Source organism: Acanthaster planci, linkage group LG01, assembly GCF_054643075.1.
Source record: "Acanthaster planci isolate LZ-2023a linkage group LG01, COTS_SCS, whole genome shotgun sequence".
NCBI lineage: Eukaryota > Metazoa > Echinodermata > Asteroidea > Valvatida > Acanthasteridae > Acanthaster > Acanthaster planci.
The window spans coordinates 24,565,233-24,584,463 of record NC_141777.1 but is presented as its reverse complement, the minus strand read 5'-3'; the positions used below and the strand labels follow the sequence as shown (position 1 = coordinate 24,584,463).

At 40.9% G+C, this 19,231-nt stretch overlaps 1 protein-coding gene across 1 annotated transcript in view; it reads left to right on the top strand.

Moving 5' to 3' along the window:
• Positions 1-9,004: 9,004 nt before the first annotated feature.
• LOC110986877 (organic solute transporter subunit alpha-like) overlaps positions 9,005-19,231 on the top strand; it is a 15,658-nt gene continuing 5,431 nt past the window's right edge. The window contains exons 1-6 of the mRNA XM_022249148.2: positions 9,005-9,392; positions 13,367-13,527; positions 15,355-15,428; positions 15,904-16,065; positions 16,817-16,934; positions 17,717-17,966. Of these exons, the coding sequence (XP_022104840.1) occupies positions 9,311-9,392; positions 13,367-13,527; positions 15,355-15,428; positions 15,904-16,065; positions 16,817-16,934; positions 17,717-17,966 (847 nt within the window). The 5' untranslated portion in view covers positions 9,005-9,310. The remainder of the gene's footprint in view (positions 9,393-13,366; positions 13,528-15,354; positions 15,429-15,903; positions 16,066-16,816; positions 16,935-17,716; positions 17,967-19,231) is intronic.

The following is a 19,231-nucleotide window of genomic DNA, read 5'->3' as shown; positions in this document are numbered from 1 at the left end:
TGGATGTCGGCGAATGAAGTATTTTTATGCTTTGGATTTCAAATTGCAGCAAAATTGCCATGTAGGAAGTAACGACCTTCCAACCTAATGCGAGTGGGGTCCGAGAATTCGACTGCTTGTTCGATCCTACCGCTGCCGAAATTTTCGCAACTAAAACTAATTCGCATTTCTTTCTTTTGAGAACTTTGAAGCAACTGCTATGTGCAAAGAGCGTGGGTGCTCACAAATAAACTCAGTTCAAAAGCGGAGACTCGGTGTAATTTTACGATTTAGAAATCAGAAAAAGTGATAAACAAAATTCTGAATTCCTTAGGCACGGCGATTGTGTGGTGTCAAAAAAATACTGAAGTATATAAATTATACCGGTTCTGTAAATTGATAATCTACAGCCAAACGTAGATTCACGAACATAATCTACATATAGTGTAAATAAATGAAAAATAACTTAGAGTCAACAATAGTCTGATGTCACCAAAATAGTTTTTGATTCTCGAGATATTACAACCAACTTTGTCTAAAAAACTTTTGTACAAATCAACTTTACGTTTTCCAAGCGGGTTTCTAGTGAGGCAAATGAACTTTAAAATAAGGTCTGATTTTTAATTGTGTGATATGCATGGGCGTTGGGGTTTTCTAGGGCCAGGGTATTAAAGTTTTCCGGCTGTAAGCACTTATGCAAATGCGCACTGAACCGCTGACGGTGGAAGGAGTTCAATTCCAAAGCATTTTCAAGAAAATTGGTGATTTGAATCCTCTGTCCTCTTTATTTTTTTAATTTAGTTAAATTTATCTTCGCAGAGACTAGTCATAATGAATCCACTACCTCTCTAAAGTTCTTATTTATATACATACTTGTTCACTGGCTATTTTTACGTAACTGTACAAGGAATTGGCAAGGAGGAACTGAAAATTTGTGTTTTGTCAGTCTGGCTCCCCCCAAGAGATATTGCTCCTCTTCTTGCCACGCCCATATTTGCCTGCAAGTTTTGACACTTCCAGTTTTCAAAGTCACACACACCGTTTGGAATCGTGCATGAACAATCCACGAATAATTGGCGTCATCTGATTAGATTACCGATCACGTTCCATTAAGTTACCCGTCCAAGCCCCCGAGTGCTCTAGCCCGAAAGACAAGGTTCCATTAGACCGGCACATTGGAGCGCCCATGGTGTTGTTTAAAATAATGAATTTTTGGAAAAAAAATAATTCATGAGGTGACCGTTGGAATGTACTATTCATGTCAATTTTGCCTGGAGGAGTGTAACATTCCATCTGTTACGTCATGTTATTATTCCTGTAAATGCCCTGAATCGTATAAAAAAGCAATGGACCACTCTTCCTCGGAGTTTTTGGGGGGATTTGGAGAATGCAATGATATTCGAGAGGAAACTGAATTAGAGAGGAAGTCAAGCTCCGGCACGGTGTTCTGGAGTGGAATATGGGTGGAATCAGGAGCCAACTGAGGTCATGCCCCTCCACCTCACGCCCCCCTCCCAGCTTTTTTGTCTATTTCATTTTTATTCCTTCCCAAAAGCATACGCAAAGTCCCAGAATGAAGCTTCACCCCTTGGAAAAGCCATAAAAGGCTACATTAAAACACCCTCAAAAAATAGTTCTGGATCCGCCCTTTGAGTGGACAGGCTCAAAAGCCGCTCCTATCTAGCCCATTTGTGTGCTCATTTCTAGACAAATTATGATGAAACTGTTATCATTTAGACTCCATTTTTTAATTCCTTTCAGGAATCAATGGAAACCCCGCATTTCTTGCTGTTGACCATGACCATCTGACCATTGGACAGATTGCCAAGAATATCCCGCACAGCGAACAGGCGACGTGTCTGATATGGATGTTTTCTTGCTGGCCAGTGAGTTGAGCTGACAATCGATAACTACTTTGTGTATAATTGTAAAGTCTTCATTGGAATGTTATTTATAAGATCCGAATCATACACCAAATTTTTAATACCTTCCGACAGTGTTCATAATGCCACCGAAACTTGATTAAAGATAAATTAAAGAGATAGGATAGACAAAGGATTCAGTTACAGCTTCGGGACAGTTTAGATCGACTTCTAAAATAACTAATAACCCAGTTTTTGTTGACTGTTATTTTAAAATTGTATTGAAAATTTCGCAGGTTACTTTTCAAACTTTCCAGTTTCAACATTTATATATGTCTGTAGTTCGTGAAAACGACGTCAGCTGCAGCTTAATGAGTCAAGTCGGTCTTTCACGAAAGCAAGGTCATTCGAGAACAAAGCACTCGTGCCAGTCGCCATGCGGCAGTGCTGATAGGGCGGACTTCGCGCAAATTTGGTTCCATCATATAATACTTTTTTTTGTAAAATCAATTTTAACCCTTTTGGCCTTTTTTAACAAACAAACTCAACGCCAATCAATAGACAAATTCTCAAACAAACTTGGTTCAGTCGTTTAGGGCGTCCTATGCCATGCGCAACCATGTATGGGGCGCGATTAAGCGATGTCCACGATCGCGCGATCTTTAAGCGGTCTGTCGATCTTGTTGCTCAATATTATTTGGCATTAATGTTGATATCAGCTAATTGCCCTTAGTTTCTATGTTAACATTTATGGAAGATTGTTTCCAAAAGGGGAGGTTAAGTTGGAGAATTCATGCAATTTATCTACCGATAGCGCAATGCGATCACGCAATGATGCAGATCGATAGAGAGCGCCTGACACACACCAGCGCAGCATACAGCTACAGGTAGGCGCAGCGCAGGCAGGCGCGGTCTGGGAGGATGTATAGGGAAGGGGCGTTATCATACATGTCGCCTCTACGTCTTAAAAGTTTGGTGGAATGGAGTACGTCAGCCACCACGAATTTCATTTTTTTTCCCGGATTGTGTTCCAAAGTTAAGAGTAGAACGAGTGGATCAGTTGGAACGGAGTTGGGCGAATGTATAAAGGATGACCTTGTATGATCGAGTATCATCGATAGGCCTACCAAAAAGAAAAAGAACTGGATGTGGAGAACATTCAGATCCTAATAGAACTCCTACAGGAGAAATTGAGAAGTGTCCTTTAGGCAAGGAATTCAACCAAAAAACCCAAAACTGAAATCCGCCTACTCCTATCACGCATGGCTTGAAGAACAGCGATACAGACAAGGTTCTCTGCCATCAATTGCAATTAATAAGAATAAAAGAACCAAAATTAGAGACTGATAAAGTGCGGAAAGAAGGCACAGAAAATAAGCTCTGTATCCCCCGACACAGAAGAGAAAAAAGCAGGTGGGATATTATCACCGGTATACTTTAAGTCATTAAATGAAGTAGAAATACAAACCACAAATATACACAAAAGAGCCCTTGCATCGCCAAGCTCCGGGTACGGACTGAGTTTTAAAACTACCGCTCTCTGGGAAACACTAGCTTAATTAACGGGCATGCGGGCGAGTTATGTGTTGAAAAGTGCTATCCACCCAGTCTCGTGACCTTGCACGAGACCAGTGATGACTTCCTAGTTAACAATTGAACATTAAATTGAAGCGAATTTCAGACATACTTTCTAGGTAGCTCCAGTCTGCAAAAACGCTGATATCTCTACCAGTGTATTAAAAGCGACATTAACCTAGTAATCATTCCATGCTAGTCGCAAAAAAGTGTTCAAATACATCAGGGAAGACCGCTTGTCCACGAAGCTGTGTAAAATCAAACAATAAGAAAAGAGTGGGAAATGGCCCTGTTGATGCCGATAACAAATTTCATCCACTCTCTGCTATACAAAAATAATTTACGGCAGCAATCTTCTTGGAATATTCCTGAAAACCCCTGTTAGCAAAAGGATAAATTGGCCAATTATTGCTTGAATCTTGATTGCACCGACGGTTTCCCTTATTTTCTCACCCATAGAATTTAGAAACACTTTTAAATTTGGAAAAAGTCCAGAAAAAACCATGAACCATGGTGGTGGCTGTACTCCACTCCACCAAACTTAAGACGTAGGGGCGACATGTATGATTTTGCGTCGTCCCTATACACACCTCCCGGCCCGATCGTGGACATCGCCTATGTCGCGCCAAACACATATTGCGCGTGACATAGGACGCCCCCAACGATGGAACTCAGTTAGTTTAATTGAGAATTTGTCTATTGATACGGGCGGCCAAAAGAGTCAAGATCGGCCAAAAGGGTCAAAATTAATTTTATAAAAATATAGTATTATACGGTGGAAACAAATTCGTTTGATTAAGAATTTTTCTAATGATTTGCTTTTAGCTTCGTTGTTAAAAATTGAAATAAACTGTTGGCCACCTTTGGTTAAATTTCGACAATTTGCTTTCTTATTTTATTAATTATTTCGTATTTTGATTTACTGTTGTTTTTTAGGAACTTTTTTGGGGCATACTGTTTTCGAATGTTGGTTATTTATTTTTAAATAATTTCTTTTAGGAATGTTTTTTGTGTTTGTCTTGTGTTTTACTAGTTACATTTTGATAAGAGAATAATGGTCGCCCGTCATGGTAATTGTTTATTTTTGGTAAAATTAAATTTGGTGACATATTACTTTTAATTTTTGTTATTTAATTTTTCAATAACTTGGTTTGTAAATGGTTTTTGGTGTTTGTTTTGCGTTTTGTTGTTTTTTTTTTGGCCGCCCATATCTGAGCAGAGAGGAATGCCATCAGTGTTGCATTTGGGGAAGATCTATCAGTAGCCTTAAAATGGCAGAATGACCACTATATGTTCCTGACAGAGCCCCAAATCGCCCCATGTGTACCTCCTGGTCCTCAACACCATCAACACTCTGTCCAGCAGATGGAAGCGCCGTACGATTTATTGAAACAACATTTTATCTTAAGATGGCGACACATTTCGGGCAAGGTGCCAATATCCTAACATGATTTTTGGGATGATAGCATCTTGTAAAATCAAGATGTCAACATTCTGAAATCAAAGATTTTTGGATGACGACATTCCAAAGAACAGAAGTCGATATCCTTTTATAATTCATCACGGGACGGCAACATGCTGGTAACATATATCACAGGATAATGATATGGTGGAAGTGGGAGAGTAAATCCCACTCTGGGTAATTTCGCGCGATGACTTTAGGTAAATACAATTCCGCCAACGTCGCCCACTCAGTGATGGATGGCTTGGTCTATCAAAAGTGGACAATCTAGAACCAGGCCCCATACGTTATTCAATATCAGCACAAAGGGAACCATTCACATGAATTGACTATGAGCCCCATGACAGTTGCACCCAATGGCAAAATATGAGGACGATGAGATTTCACAAAACAGACCAACATGGGTCATTTGTCGTTGACAGTTGAAGGGGTTCTTGTCCAAGGTGGTAGGTGCTTGCCTGAACTTGTCCACTGTTAGATAATTTAACAGTACGTATCACTGACCGCACCATTAGAAAAGCAAGATCTGAGTACTTGTTGGAAGTTGGAGAAAGTCTAAAAACTGGGGACACAAACCCTTCTGGAGATTCATCAAAAACAACCGCCAGATTTTTCAGGTGTTGCTGCATTAAATACTGCAAAAGGATTTGCTTAACCAGCTGTAGAGAAAGCCAATGCTTTAAATGAACAATTCCAATCTGTATTCAAAGAAGAAGATCGCAACAGTGTTTTGAAAATAGCACCTGAGTTTCCAGACTTGCCACCTATTTACATATCTACTCATGGCGTAGAGAAGATTAAGGAATTTACAGTTCAGAAAGCACCAGGCAAAGGACCAGATTGGATAACTCCAAAGTTACTCAAAGAAAGTGCCAGCAGTATTGCTTCTCTGCTGACTATACCAGAAGTCCATTTCTACCGGTGAATTTCCGGCTAATTGGCTGAGGGCGCACGCCACTCCTTTTTTCAAAAAAAAGGAAATCACTCAGGGCCAGGGAATTATCGTCCAGTTTCACTAACATCCATACCTTGTTAATTACTGGAACACATCATCCATTCAAACATAATGTTTCATCTGGAAAAACATGGATATCTAAATGATCAGCAGCAAGAACCGGTCATGCGAATCTCAACTTGCATTTACCATTGATGACGTTACTAAGATCCTCAACGACAAAGGCCAATTAGATGTAATTATTATGGACTTGAACAAGACCTTCGACTGCGTTCCGCAAGAAAGACTCTTAACTAAGCTTAGCCATTCGGGAATAAATGGCTCACTCCATACCTGGATTAGGACATTTCTTGCAAGTTGTTCTACAAGGTGGAACCTCATCTTCCATTCATGTAACATTTGGCGTCCCATAAGGTACAGTCTTAGGCCCATTACTATCTTTGGTCTTTGTGAATGACATCTCAAATGGAATTACATCGAAAGTACGTCTATTTGCAGACGACTGTATCCTTTACAGACAAATAGACAATATTAACGATACCCAGGATCTTTAAAATGATATTAACTACCTCTGCACATGGGAACAACGATGGCAAAGGAAGTTCAACAAGTCCAAATGTTACACCATGCGAATTACCCACAAAAAGAAACCAATTTTGGCAGATTACAGGTTGGGGGATACGGCACTACAAGCTGTCACAAACCACACTGACTTGGGAGTCGGGATCAACAATAAATTAAGTTTGGCAACTCATATTCAAGGTATTACCGCAAAAGCTAATCAAATTCTAGGTCTGCTACATAGAAATCTGTACAGCTGTTCTTCTGAAGTAAAGGCGAAGGCTTATAAAACACGAGCCAGATCCCATCTGGAGTATACTTTTCATCAGTCTGGGATCCCAATCACAAGGAACATAAAATACAGCTGGAAGTGGTTCAACGACGATCTGCCAGATTTGTCTTCAACAACGACACAAAGAGGGAGAGCGTCACCAAAATGCTGTCCCAACTGGAATGGGAGCCCTTGGAACATCGTAGAGCAGCCCAGGGATGACCCTCCTCTACAAATCTGTCAACAAAATCGTTGCTATAAATACGGACTCATACCAGGCCAAACCAAACCATTCTACAAGATAACAGGTATCCTCCACCAAACCATCCTCACATAAAGACTGCTACACGTTCTCATTATTTCCAAGAACTTTTGCAGAATGGAATAAATTACCACCGGAAATACGTCATGCACCAAGCATTGCATTTTTCAAGTCAAAACTTCAATCTCTCAATATAGGTGACATCATCAGGGGGCTCACTTTCTGTAAATATCTGCTCAGTCAGGAGATTATGCAGTATTCCACCACAACTAGAACCAGAAAAGTTGACGATAGTTTGAAAGTAGGCGACGCGCTATCTTAGGATATTGATAGCCTATACTCATAGGATGTCGTCATCTCGTAATAATGTCTCTCAGGATGTAGTCATAGTGACATAAATTGTCGCCTGATGTCGACTTCTTGATTTCAGAACCACGTCATTCTCAGATAATTCATCTCAGGATGTCACATCTTCTCTGTAATTATAATTATGTTGTCATTCTGAGATAAAAAAAAGATAGAATAAAGCAGGATAGGGAATAAATCCGATTGCACTTCTGGAGCTCCTTAGTTTTTGCTTGGAACTGTTCAGGTTTTCACCTTATTTTCGTTATTTTAGCTCAAAATGACATTACTTATGAGTGATGTTAGATATGAGAAATTAAGCTAAGATCGGTGAAAATAAGAGATGCTAGTTAAATATTGGAATTAACCGACTTTAAGCGTCGATCTCGGGGGCAATCGCGACCATTTTTTCCTTTGTGAGTATCGTATTCAGGGACAGCTTCCATAACTTGTGGCATATTTTCTTATACATGTATGTTCACCTCTTATTTTCGTCCTCTGTTCAAAGGTTCTCTTCAGTCAACTATTGTGGGATTGGTTTGGTTTAGTCAGGTTTGGTTGGTTTGGGTTGGCCTTGTTGCAATTTTCTTTGGTTGGGTTTGATTGGATTTGTTTGGTTGGGTTGGGTTTGGTTTGGTTGGGCTGTGTGGATTGGGTTGGGTTGGGTTGGGTTGGGTTGGGTTGGGTTGGGTTGGGTTTCCAGAGTGGTGCAAAACAGAAAATATCTCTAACAGTCAGCGTATCCCATAGGTTTAGACCAAAGTGTGATGTTTCTATCAACTGTTTTTGCTATATCCGAAGAAATATTCTGTATACTTATTATTACACACGAAGCACGCATAGAGGACCACCAACGATGAAGTTGAAGGAAACAGGAAATGATTTTTTCTTAGAATCGCTTTGTGTATATCTGTACTCTTCTTCCATGTATGAAGACTGTTTGACATCTTTTTTGAGTTATGTGAACTGAAAGGTGCACTTCTTGAAACTTTAAAAATTGGCCAAGCATTTCTGGACAAGTGAGGGAGCTTTTCCTTTGATGTAAATCCAGGAAGACATCGTTCAGATTGCATGTTTTCATGTTCAAATTGTGAACTCCAAAGTTGCTATCTGGGAACATTTCTGTGAAAAGGATTTTGGCTGGATTATTGCCATATACTTACACCGCAGTAATTTGCCAAAGAAAATAAAATCCGCCATAGCAGTGCTTAAAGGAATCTAGAAATTTTTCGTGCACAAATCAGTGCAACATTGATATTTAGGGCCTTTGGATGACACCATAGTTCTGCTCATGAATATGCAAATACATGTAGCATTAGCATAAAACCAAAAAAGCATCAAAATGTTGGTTAATATTGCAAAAACAAAAATTAAAATAAGGTTAATTGAAACCCAAAGATGCAATTTCAAGGGTTTTTAGTAAATTTATAAAAAAATATTTCTATTTCCTGGTTCATTAGTAGTATAGTAGTATTGGAAGGGAAGAGACAAGCCGCTGAAAAATAAATAATACTGGGTGAGCTTTGAGCTAGTTGATGGTTAACTTGCTAGATTATAATGTTTAAATATAGGCTACCGAGGTACCGGCTTTTAGTCGAGCGCCGTTTTCACGCTTATCAGCAATCCAAATATCAATCCGAATCGGACAATATAGTAGCATGTTATGGAGATAAGATCGTCAGTTATTTTGTGCCAATTTGTCAATTACGGGTGGACTTTACCCGCAAGTTGGCGAGAAGTTTGCAATTTATTGTGTGTGCGCGCTGTTAGGCGTACGCGCCGATTAGACAACTAAATTCGGCTGCAGCTCACACCGACAACGGCACTCACATTGGCGCGGTCGATTTTGAACCTAGAAGAGAATTTACTTCCAGTTATGAAAGGAAACACTCTGACTGCTTTCAAGCTTGGAAAATTGCCGTGTAAGAATGGATTTGACTCTGCAGTGCAATGCTAAAAAAAGTGAAAACGACAGATCTCTGAGTGACTGATTCGTGTTAGTCTTGGAACTGCAAACTCCCGTAAGCTGCCACTCAGCATGGAGGAAGAATTCAACGAAACGGAATATTATAAAATTTTCAACTGCACATCAGACCCCTCAGCATCGGAGATGTTTGCATGTAAGATCATGTCTTCTTCCGTTTTACAGGCTCACACAATTATAATTCGTGCCAGGTGATGTGGACATGTACTCTAAAGGGGATTTTTTGTTAACCTTTTACAAACCAACTACAGGAAATTAGTTTAGTATTGCAAAAAAATTGAAAACAAGAAAGTTGAGTTCATAAGGAACAAGGTGCGCTATTTCATTACATGGAGTGATCATGAAATCTGGTAAATACGCTTTTGTTCCAATGCCATGAGCAAAATTATTCAAACAAAGCACAAAATACTGTAAACAACGGGGCTATTTATTCCAAACTAATTCCAGAAGAAAGCGTTAATTAAAGGCAATGACTGCACATGTACATTTAGAGCACTCGGGGTAATGTAAACAACTGCGCAAGTACGAAATTGATGTTGCTATGAGATTATACCAAGCACCAACAAATGTATGAATATTCAATTTCCTATACCTCAGTACACAAAGTTTTAAGGATGCAGATTACCAGCGAAAAATTGTGGCGGCAGTCATGGGTTACAAAGGGGTTTTGTGGTTGCAAGCGCTCGCTGCGCTCTGGCTATGGACATACTGGGCATGCCAAAGAGCGGTAATTGGCCAGATGTTATTGCCCAGGCAGTTCAAACTCCTTCTGTGTCCTTCCTCTATGGTTAGTCCTGGCATATACTGTGGTGTTTGAGATGCGATCATCCCACTTTCTATTTTGCAATAATAACTATTTGAAACCATATAAAATAATTATGTTGCTAGCCCCAATTCATCCATTCCCACCACTTGAGATACACTATACCTGGGGTTATTTTTAAATCCGTATAAAAATGAATAAGTATACTCTAACAAACGTCACTTTCTTTTTATAGTACATTACATTTATAGCATTTTAAATATATACATGTAAATAATATTTAAATAAAATCTAGTGAACTGACTGACAAAAATGCATAATTGAAATTGAACAGGTCAACGATTTAGGCAACACAGAACAAGAAATTTCCAATAATTTGTTCTGACAAGAAACGTTTATTAGAATAGTTGAACAAACATTGGTAGAACGTTCGTTTGATTTTCTAAACTATATTTTATTCAAAATTAGTGATGCAAAAATCCTCTTTTCAATCCTTCAAGATTTGGAGCTCTACTAAACTTGGGCACCGTGTTGTAATTTTTCCCCTAACGAAGTAAACTGCTCACCGCAGTTGGTGGAGGTGGGCGTGGGAAGGGATCACGTTGCTAGTGTACTAATCAGGCATTTTTACCCCTCTCCCCAGGGTGTGCCCCACCACCTTCACAGTTGAATTTCATATGCATGTAAGCCAACACCAGAGGCCCTGAACGTGCTAGTTGCCCTCCCATCAAACAGTAAACTCTTGCCGTCAACAAGTGGTTGGAGGGAATGGTGTATTTGGGGGCCCTGATCCTGTAATAAGCGAGGCCTACATTTTAACTTTTGGATTCACCTAACTAGATGACTGTGACATCATACTCAATGTATAACCAAATAACCAACAATAACCAAACAACACTTTAAATTTCTTTATCTTTGCCTCAATTTCTTTTTCTACCAACTTATTACAACGAATGCCAGGGCCGCCATGTTGAGACACATTCCCCGGGGACTTTGATCACCCGCTAGTTTGCACAGTTTCGCAAGAGGTCATTGATTTGTTGCCTTTTAAAATCTTTTATCGTCATTCTCACCGAATAACCCTCTTATTTGCTAATCTTATCAGCAACCTTTGGATCCGGCAATTTGAAGTTAATTTAGGGCAAAATGTAACGAGTTCCATATGAAGCTTGCACCGTCGGTGCAAGGATGCACACATTAGGGGCGTCGATCCTACGTGGGGACGGGAGCATATATCTCCCACCTTCCCACACACACCTTTTGACTGGGATTGGCCCATTGAATCATGTCCCCATCCCAACTTTTTCGTGAAAAGGAGGAAAAGCAAGCGAATTTTTAGGGATTTTGCGAAATTCCCGACAACCAGAATGGATTCAATGGTACTGAAAAAGAAGAAAATTAAAAAAGCTTCAAATGCAAAATAGTGTTATGTGGTGTTCTGCAACCACCGCTCTTCGAATTTCCACGGCTGGGGCAATCTCATCCTCCACCCCCTACTCCTGGGCCAAGACGGCAGAACTCGATAGTGGACTCGATCGAGCATAATTAATGCCTCGCTCACCGATTGTTATTGCGCCCTCTCGTGACTTCAATCGACGGCTCGTTGTACTGTCTTAGGAATCTCCTACAAACCGTTTAAATTTTTCTTTACTTTTCCTCCGGATTTCCGGAGGAACCAAACACCGCCCGGGAAATTCCAGTTGAATACGTATGTATGAACATGGATCAATGAACTGCATAACATGACCTATCACGTGATATAATGTACATGTAAACGTAGTACTACGCGACGCCAAACGTACTAGTTAGGTACCAGTAGGCCCTACTGTCACTGTTAATAATGGCCGCGGTCGATGCATTGGAACAAGGAGCGAAGAAGTAAGTCTGTAAAAGACTTCCTACAACAAAACTGAAGAAAGAACAAGGTGACGCTATTAATGCGAACCCGCTCCAACGCTCTGTTTTGTATCCTATTTCGCATCTTAGGGTCAATGTGAATATTCATATAAACTACTATTTTGCATACAAAGGCCACGCCTCGGTTGTAGGAGATTCTTAAGACGGTAGACTTGACTAAAGTCGGGATCTTTGTGACGTCTTCGTTCCTGCTTTGGACACATCGAACGAAACCACGCCCCGTTGCTTGCTTTGCGCCCCTCTTGTGTCCACTTATTACTTGAGTTCAGCTCAGATATCCCGACTAAGTTGACGAATTTGACAACCGTTTGTACACAGCGAATGGGCTCATCCACCAAAAGTGGTAGCAGCCAATCACTTTGCCAGGCTTGTTTTTACGTCGTTCATACCTGCGTTAAAATGAACGGAGTCTACAAGTCTGGCTACTTTGATTGGTGGAAATTCTGTATGCGTTATGCAAGTCATGCCATTCATGTGCAATTGTGAATAACTACATATCACCGACAGGGGTCCGATTGGCTTATCCGTCAAGTCGGACTTACTGACTGGTGACGTATGACACACGTTGTACAATAACGGCTATAATGAGGGCGCCTTATGAGGGTTATGCGATTATATATATAACGGGTTTGCCCTTACCCAACGTATATTTATATGCACTCTATGCTCAGTGCTTGTCCGGGAGCTTGCGAAAAAACCTCATAAGCTTGCTCGGGTGGGACTCGAACCCACGACCTCCTGCTTACTAGTGCAGATGTCTTAACCACTCGACCACCGAGCTTGCCGGGGTCGGCTGGCCGGTCCGAGTCAAATAAACTATACCTGACAACAAATCGTATTTAATCAAACACTTGAAAAATTTGAAGAGGGGTCATTGAGTGCCCATCAATTTGCCAATCAATCTAAGGTCTAAAGGTAAAACATAACTGTATTTCGCATGAAAAACATTTAAATTATTTCTGATTGGACATGTACGAGTTCAGTATTTGGACTCCTTTAGTTATAACGATTTCCACTAGCAAAACACTTCATTTGTATAGGCGTATACTAATCGGGAAGTTCTAAGAAAAGGACCACATGAATCCCCCTCCCCAAAAAAGCAGAGAACAATTTCATGAAGTATAAGCAACAAATTAATTGTATTCATCGTTTAAATTTTCCAGCCTATTGTCTTTGCTGATGAGGCTATACTCTGTCAAAAAGTTCCTCATACGAACTTCAACATTTTCACTTCCTCGAATTTCAGTAGTCTAAATGCCTTTTCTTCTACTTAGAAATCCAGTTCATTAAAATTCAATTGTCGTCAGGGGTCGTTATACTGTAAACGAGTCAACGCCTTATACTTAACAGCATGTTTTCCATTTGACTTCGAATGAAGATGGATATCAACCTGAGGTGAATCCGTGTAAAGACGATTTCTGTTCTTTCAGATTTTGAACACAACCCAGGGGGCCTGGCTTGTCTGATCATCGCTACTGTCATCACGGCAGTTCAAACAGTTATCATGATCGACGGTGTCATCTGGATATCGAAGAACATTCCACACGCAGAGAGATCCACCTCCATGATGTGGCTGTACAGTATCTGGCCGGTGAGAAATACTTCTCATTTGCAACACGTGTTGTAAAATTAATGGTCACTGTTATGCACAAGAACGGGGCTCATCGAAATTGAAGCACGGGGGTAAGCTAAGTCCCTTTAACCCTTGAAGAGCCCAAAGGAGGTGTAGAACTCGCTGCAATCATCGTCATAACGTCGCTGTGAGATTTTTTTCACGTGCCGAGCTTTCAGGATTTTTTTAAAGTAACATCAGGCAGTTCGTTTGACAACATCGTTGTGAAAAATGGAAATACCGTTCGCACGCAGCGCACATTTTTCTGAGACAGGTCAACCAAGTACGTACACTTTTTTCATTGAGTGCTCGAGACATGCTGGCCGACACACATGTAGCCTTGAATTTCAAATAACCAACAAAACCGTAAGTCGGAAACTGTACAGATGCGAACCACACGTAAAGACAATCGGGAATGAGGCAGCCGAGTTCTTAGGGGCAGAATCCGCACTGCCCCGTGTGTGAGATTGTCCGAAACAAGCTCTTTTAATACATGCACTAACAGTTCTTACATAGCGCATCTAGGAATGTCTCTGGGTATTTATTATCATTATTCATGCAAATCGGGCTCACATCATCTGAACATTCCTGAAACCATGTCAGATCCCTGGGGAGTATACTAGCCTGATGCTGCCATTTTGGCGCAAACGGCCGACCATAACCGTGTCTGCCGTCACAGGTACCCATTTACTCCTGGAGGGATCGAGAAGCACATAGGGTAAAGTGACTTGCCCAAGATCACAACATGCTGCCACAGCTGGATTCGAACCCCCCGACCCTATGATCAGAAACTACAAAACCCAACCACTAGGCCACATGCCTCCTTGTCTGGAACAAGCTCTTCTATGGTTTAAAGTGCTAGTCTTGCAAATACATTTTTGTTTCATTAATTTAACCTCCATTTTAATTTTATTTTACCATTTTGAGAGTATTTTAGTGCCATTTAAGTCCTATGATATAATGAATTTGCTTGTATTCGTGTGCAAAAGTATGATCTCTTTTAGGAAAAATATTCAATGTCACACCTATTTAAGCGCCGAAGTTTTTCAAAATTTTGGACATTTTACTTTCTGACACTTTCCTTTCTTGCGGGGGTATCCTATTTCTCTGAAATTATTGAAATTTAAAAACAAAAGTTTTCAAAAATGCACTTTTCAATAACATTAACCAAAAAAGATGACTAATCGTCCTCACGCATAGTTTGCAGTAGAAGAAAGCATGCTTGTATTCGAGTCATGAAACATCGAGTCCAAGTCACATCTCTCGAGTCTCAGTCCGAGTCCCAAATCATCCGGGTCAAGTCCGGGTCCGAGTCCGCGAGCCCAAGTCCGAGTCCGAGTCATTTGTCAAAGTGACTCAAGCCCGAGTCGCAGTTTTAAAAATGTGACTCGAGTTGTACTCGAGTCTGAGTCAGGAGTCACACAAGTCTGGTGGAAAGTGGTAAAAAATATCTTCCCAATTAAAATTACATGCACCAAAGTGTGAAGTTTTGCACCGAATGCTTAATTTTACTGATGTACAGAAAGCATGGGCGTCGTAAGGACGGAGGGGGAGGGTACTCCCCATCCACCCCTGGAAAACGAAGAAAAAGATAACCACTGGGCAAAAAGGAGAAAAGTAAAAGTGTGAAAAACTAATAATAAAGAAGGTGGATGAAAACTACCCCTTTGCATAAAAATACCTCAGAATCATGGGCGTGAACTCCGAAAAATGTTGCGATGCCCCCATGGGAGCGAGCCATTTCCTTAAAACCCAAACCGTGTTCCCTTCAAAGACTTCATTATGATTATTCTTTCTTCCTCTAAGGTGTTCTGTATCGTCTTTTTGTGCGGTTTGTACATACCCAAAGCTGCTCTTCTTTCCAAAGCCGGCGCAAATTTGTGAGTATTAAAATCGGAACTCAAAGTTGTAATTAACTGGCCTCCTTCCTGGAGCCGAAGTCATCATGTGGACGAGATTCAATGTGTGTGTCAAAGATGCCAGCAACTAACTTGTAAACCCAAATCACGGCGATGGCTCATGATGCCGACAAGACCTTAAATGGGACACCCCAGTTAAGGTAGTTTATAGTTATGTTATAGTTTGTCAAGATGGCAAGTTAAAATTCTTACAATTAAAATACCTGCCGACACTGAATTGACTCAGCCTGAATTGAGGGTAAATAACTCCACCTTACCGCTCAGAGTTCAATTTGGGACGGTCGCATTTTAACTTTTTTTAATCTGCCAATTTTCAGACAAACAACAGGCGTCTGTCCATGTTAAAAGTCGATAACCCATAAATGTCTTGCGTCATTTTGGTTCTATTCTTGATATTTTTCCTTTCCTTCTCCATTCTTTCCCTCTCTGGGGACAGGTTTCTATTCCCCACAGTTTACAACTACTTAGCACTCCTTGTTGACTACTTCGGCGGGGAAGACGCCATGATAGGTAAGATGAAAGATGACCCTGTCAAGTACAATAAGCCTCCGTGCTGTTGTTGCTGTCCACCAAAGAAGTGCCGCGGAATCTTGAAAAGGTGAGAAATGCAGACTTGAATGACAAAAACAGTAGACTAGAGCCAAAACGAGAAGAGATGCACATCTTTTACAAAGGTGGACTGTCTGGGAACAAACAACTTGTCGATTCACAATAGTGCGCCACCAAGACTTTGCAACGCACACTTCTCTCTATAAACTAAAGAGATGGTCACACCCGTGCTGTTGCAAACCTTCACAGGTTGATGCCATCACGGCAGTTTCAAGTCTTGATTAGAATACATCTATAAATTACTCTTTGCGAGTTATATGGTGGGGGACAAGATAGATCGGACGACCTTGCTCGAACGTTAGGGAAATTTTCGTTTCCAAATTATCAGCTACGGATGTAAATAAACGTGCCATTGCTCTGTACGAGTGCATCTTATTCAAAAGACGCGCTGACTTTCGTGTACGTTGTACTTGCGCGTTGCATTTAGAATACTTTACTCGATACTCATTCATCTGATTTCGAATTTTCCACAAGTACGCACATGAATTCAAAATGTCTGTGCCCAGGACGGCGTCATGATTTTCTCCGCGTGGAGAATGAGAAGTTAGCGCTCTAGTTTTATAGCTCTGTGCTGCACCCGTAAGTTGGTAGTGGCTTGAGATACCATGTGCGGCTATGGAGTCTACTGGCAAAAAGGCTGCAGGATCCCCACAGTCCTGTGTGTTAATCCTATAGCCTTAACAACCACTTTATTCAGACACGGCTTTACATTTTTCCTCTTTTGTTGGTCTCATTTCCAGGCGTCAATACAACGTTCTAGAGCTCCTCGTCATGCAGGTTGCAGTCGTCCAACCGCTACTCTTGTTTCTGTCTGAAACCTTCATCATTGACGGGACGTTTCCAATGCAAGACCCTTTTGTAAGCGTCAAGTTGTTGGTGGTTCAGAAATTTCATTTCACATTTATACCGTGCGCATTATCGACGTAAAATAATTATGATCGCAGGCAACTTTGTTTCGTGTCGTCACTGCCAACTAAGTCCATGTTGTCACCACTGTCAGCATTATCCACTGTACCACACATCCCATCACCCTCGTTACATGTTATGTTGTTAAAGTTACAGCCTACCAGTACGCGATCCGATTTCCCCGCGCCTATGATGTGGCTTTTAGTCCCCCTCTCCCCCCCCACCAAAAAAAAGTTTTCTGAGATTTAGGCATCGGTGTTGCATGACGCTTGGCAACTGGCCGTCGTGTGCGACACTCAGACACAAAACTTTAACATGTAAAATTGACACAGAAGCAGGTTGCGCATGTTATTAACGGATGCGGGGACAGGGGACCGTGTTCCCCTTCCTTAATTAAGGGATCTAAACAAAATTTATTTGAAAAAAAAGAGAGACAAAGGTAATTTATTCGGTCTATTTCATTTATGATGTAAACATTAATTGGTTCTGGATCTACCCTTGAATTCGGACACAGGGTTCCATGAGTACCAATGTGTTATGACAATGGGTGAACAACATTATTTTCAAAGACGTCTAATCCATCGAATCATGAAAATAGAAGGGGTGCTACCGATACGTTCATGTATACGTCGTTGTCCTGTATTCCCCTTAGGTGTGTCGTCAAAACATCACTCTGCATGTCGTTGAAGCTTCCTTCCTCCTCACCACTCTCTCATGTCTCTTTTAAAATCCAGAATTACATGGCACCGGGTCTCTACATACAAATTCTAACCGTGATCAGCACCCTCACGGCGATGCAGGTTCTGGGTTCATTCAGTTCTGCCTTCGCGCCTCGTCTCACTCAGTACAAGTACAGCACCGGGCCCAAATTCGTCATCGTCCAGTTTGCTCTGCTGATGTGCAACGTCCAGAGCACGCTGATCAACTTCATCGTGGGCGCGGTGTCCTGCAGTAATCCGTACCCGTACAAATCCCGCGACAGCAGTGAGTTAACTTGACTCTGGAGAGAGATTTCCAGATTTCCAACCTCAGGAATTTGGAATTGTTGGGATCGTGTTGTCAGGTGTCACTTTTCTCTCTTAGATGCCGTCTACCTGTAGCGACAAATCCATGGAGTGTCAACAGGGTCCACGCCCCCCTCAAAAAAGGCTATATTTTGTTATCACGTGAAAGTTTGTTCAAGGGATTGGGACTTACGTTTCCCCTTATTCCCCAAGTGTGTAAAATAAAATGTGAAATAAAAATTTTAAAAATTCTCGCCCTATAAGACAGGCCACACAAGGTTTATCAAGAAATTCCAAAAATTTCTCAATTCCTCCAAAATGGTCCAGGCAAAAGTTCGAATAAACCTTCAATAAAAACCTCGTTGACATAGCATTGCATCAAGGTATTGGATGACAAGCAAGAAATGCATTTGCCACGAAGCTATGGAAGATGTGAGCCCGCAACACTTTAATCAATTAGTGGTTATTAAATACCCCGGATAAAGTTATTTTTTCATTGTATGGCATTGAAAATTTTGATTTTAGATGACCCTTGCGGGAATCCCTTCTACAAGTATGATATTCTGTCTTGAACTATGACGGTGAATGTCAATAGGTTAGCATTGACCAATCGGAATCAGGATAAGAAACTCGTTCCTACCGCGTTGGCAAATCACGTTCATTCTTTTAGGCTGATGACTGACACTTAAAAGAACGCCTCTAAGGAAAACATGTTTTCTCCGACCAATTTTATCTGTTCAAATAAATATGTCCTTGTGCATGTCAAGCAATGCCTACATACATTGTACTGCATGTAGGCATTGCTTGGCGTGCACAAGGGTTTATCCGCTACAAACACAGTGCGGGGGTTCCGCCTCGTTTTCTCTGAATGACGCAGTCTACATTCAGAACTTGCATGAACAGGAAAATAGCCCCGTTTAGCTTTTTAGAGTTGAGCTCTGAAGACAAGTGGCACTGCCTTCGATTTGGACACTTCCATATTGATTTCAACAGATAAAATCGGAGAAAACATGTCTTCCTTAGACGCGCTCTTTAATTAACGATATCTGGGGCTTTCTCTTTACTTTTTATATACTCTTATTTTTCCAAAATACTTTTTCAATACAGCCACCACTGATATTATAAAGAGCATGTTCTCATAAGGTTTCGGGACAAAAATTAATGTTTGACTGATTAGCTTCCTCCGTGGGGTTACGCAAAGCCTGGCTCCCAGGCCAAAAGATGTCAACTATTTTTGAGAGATCT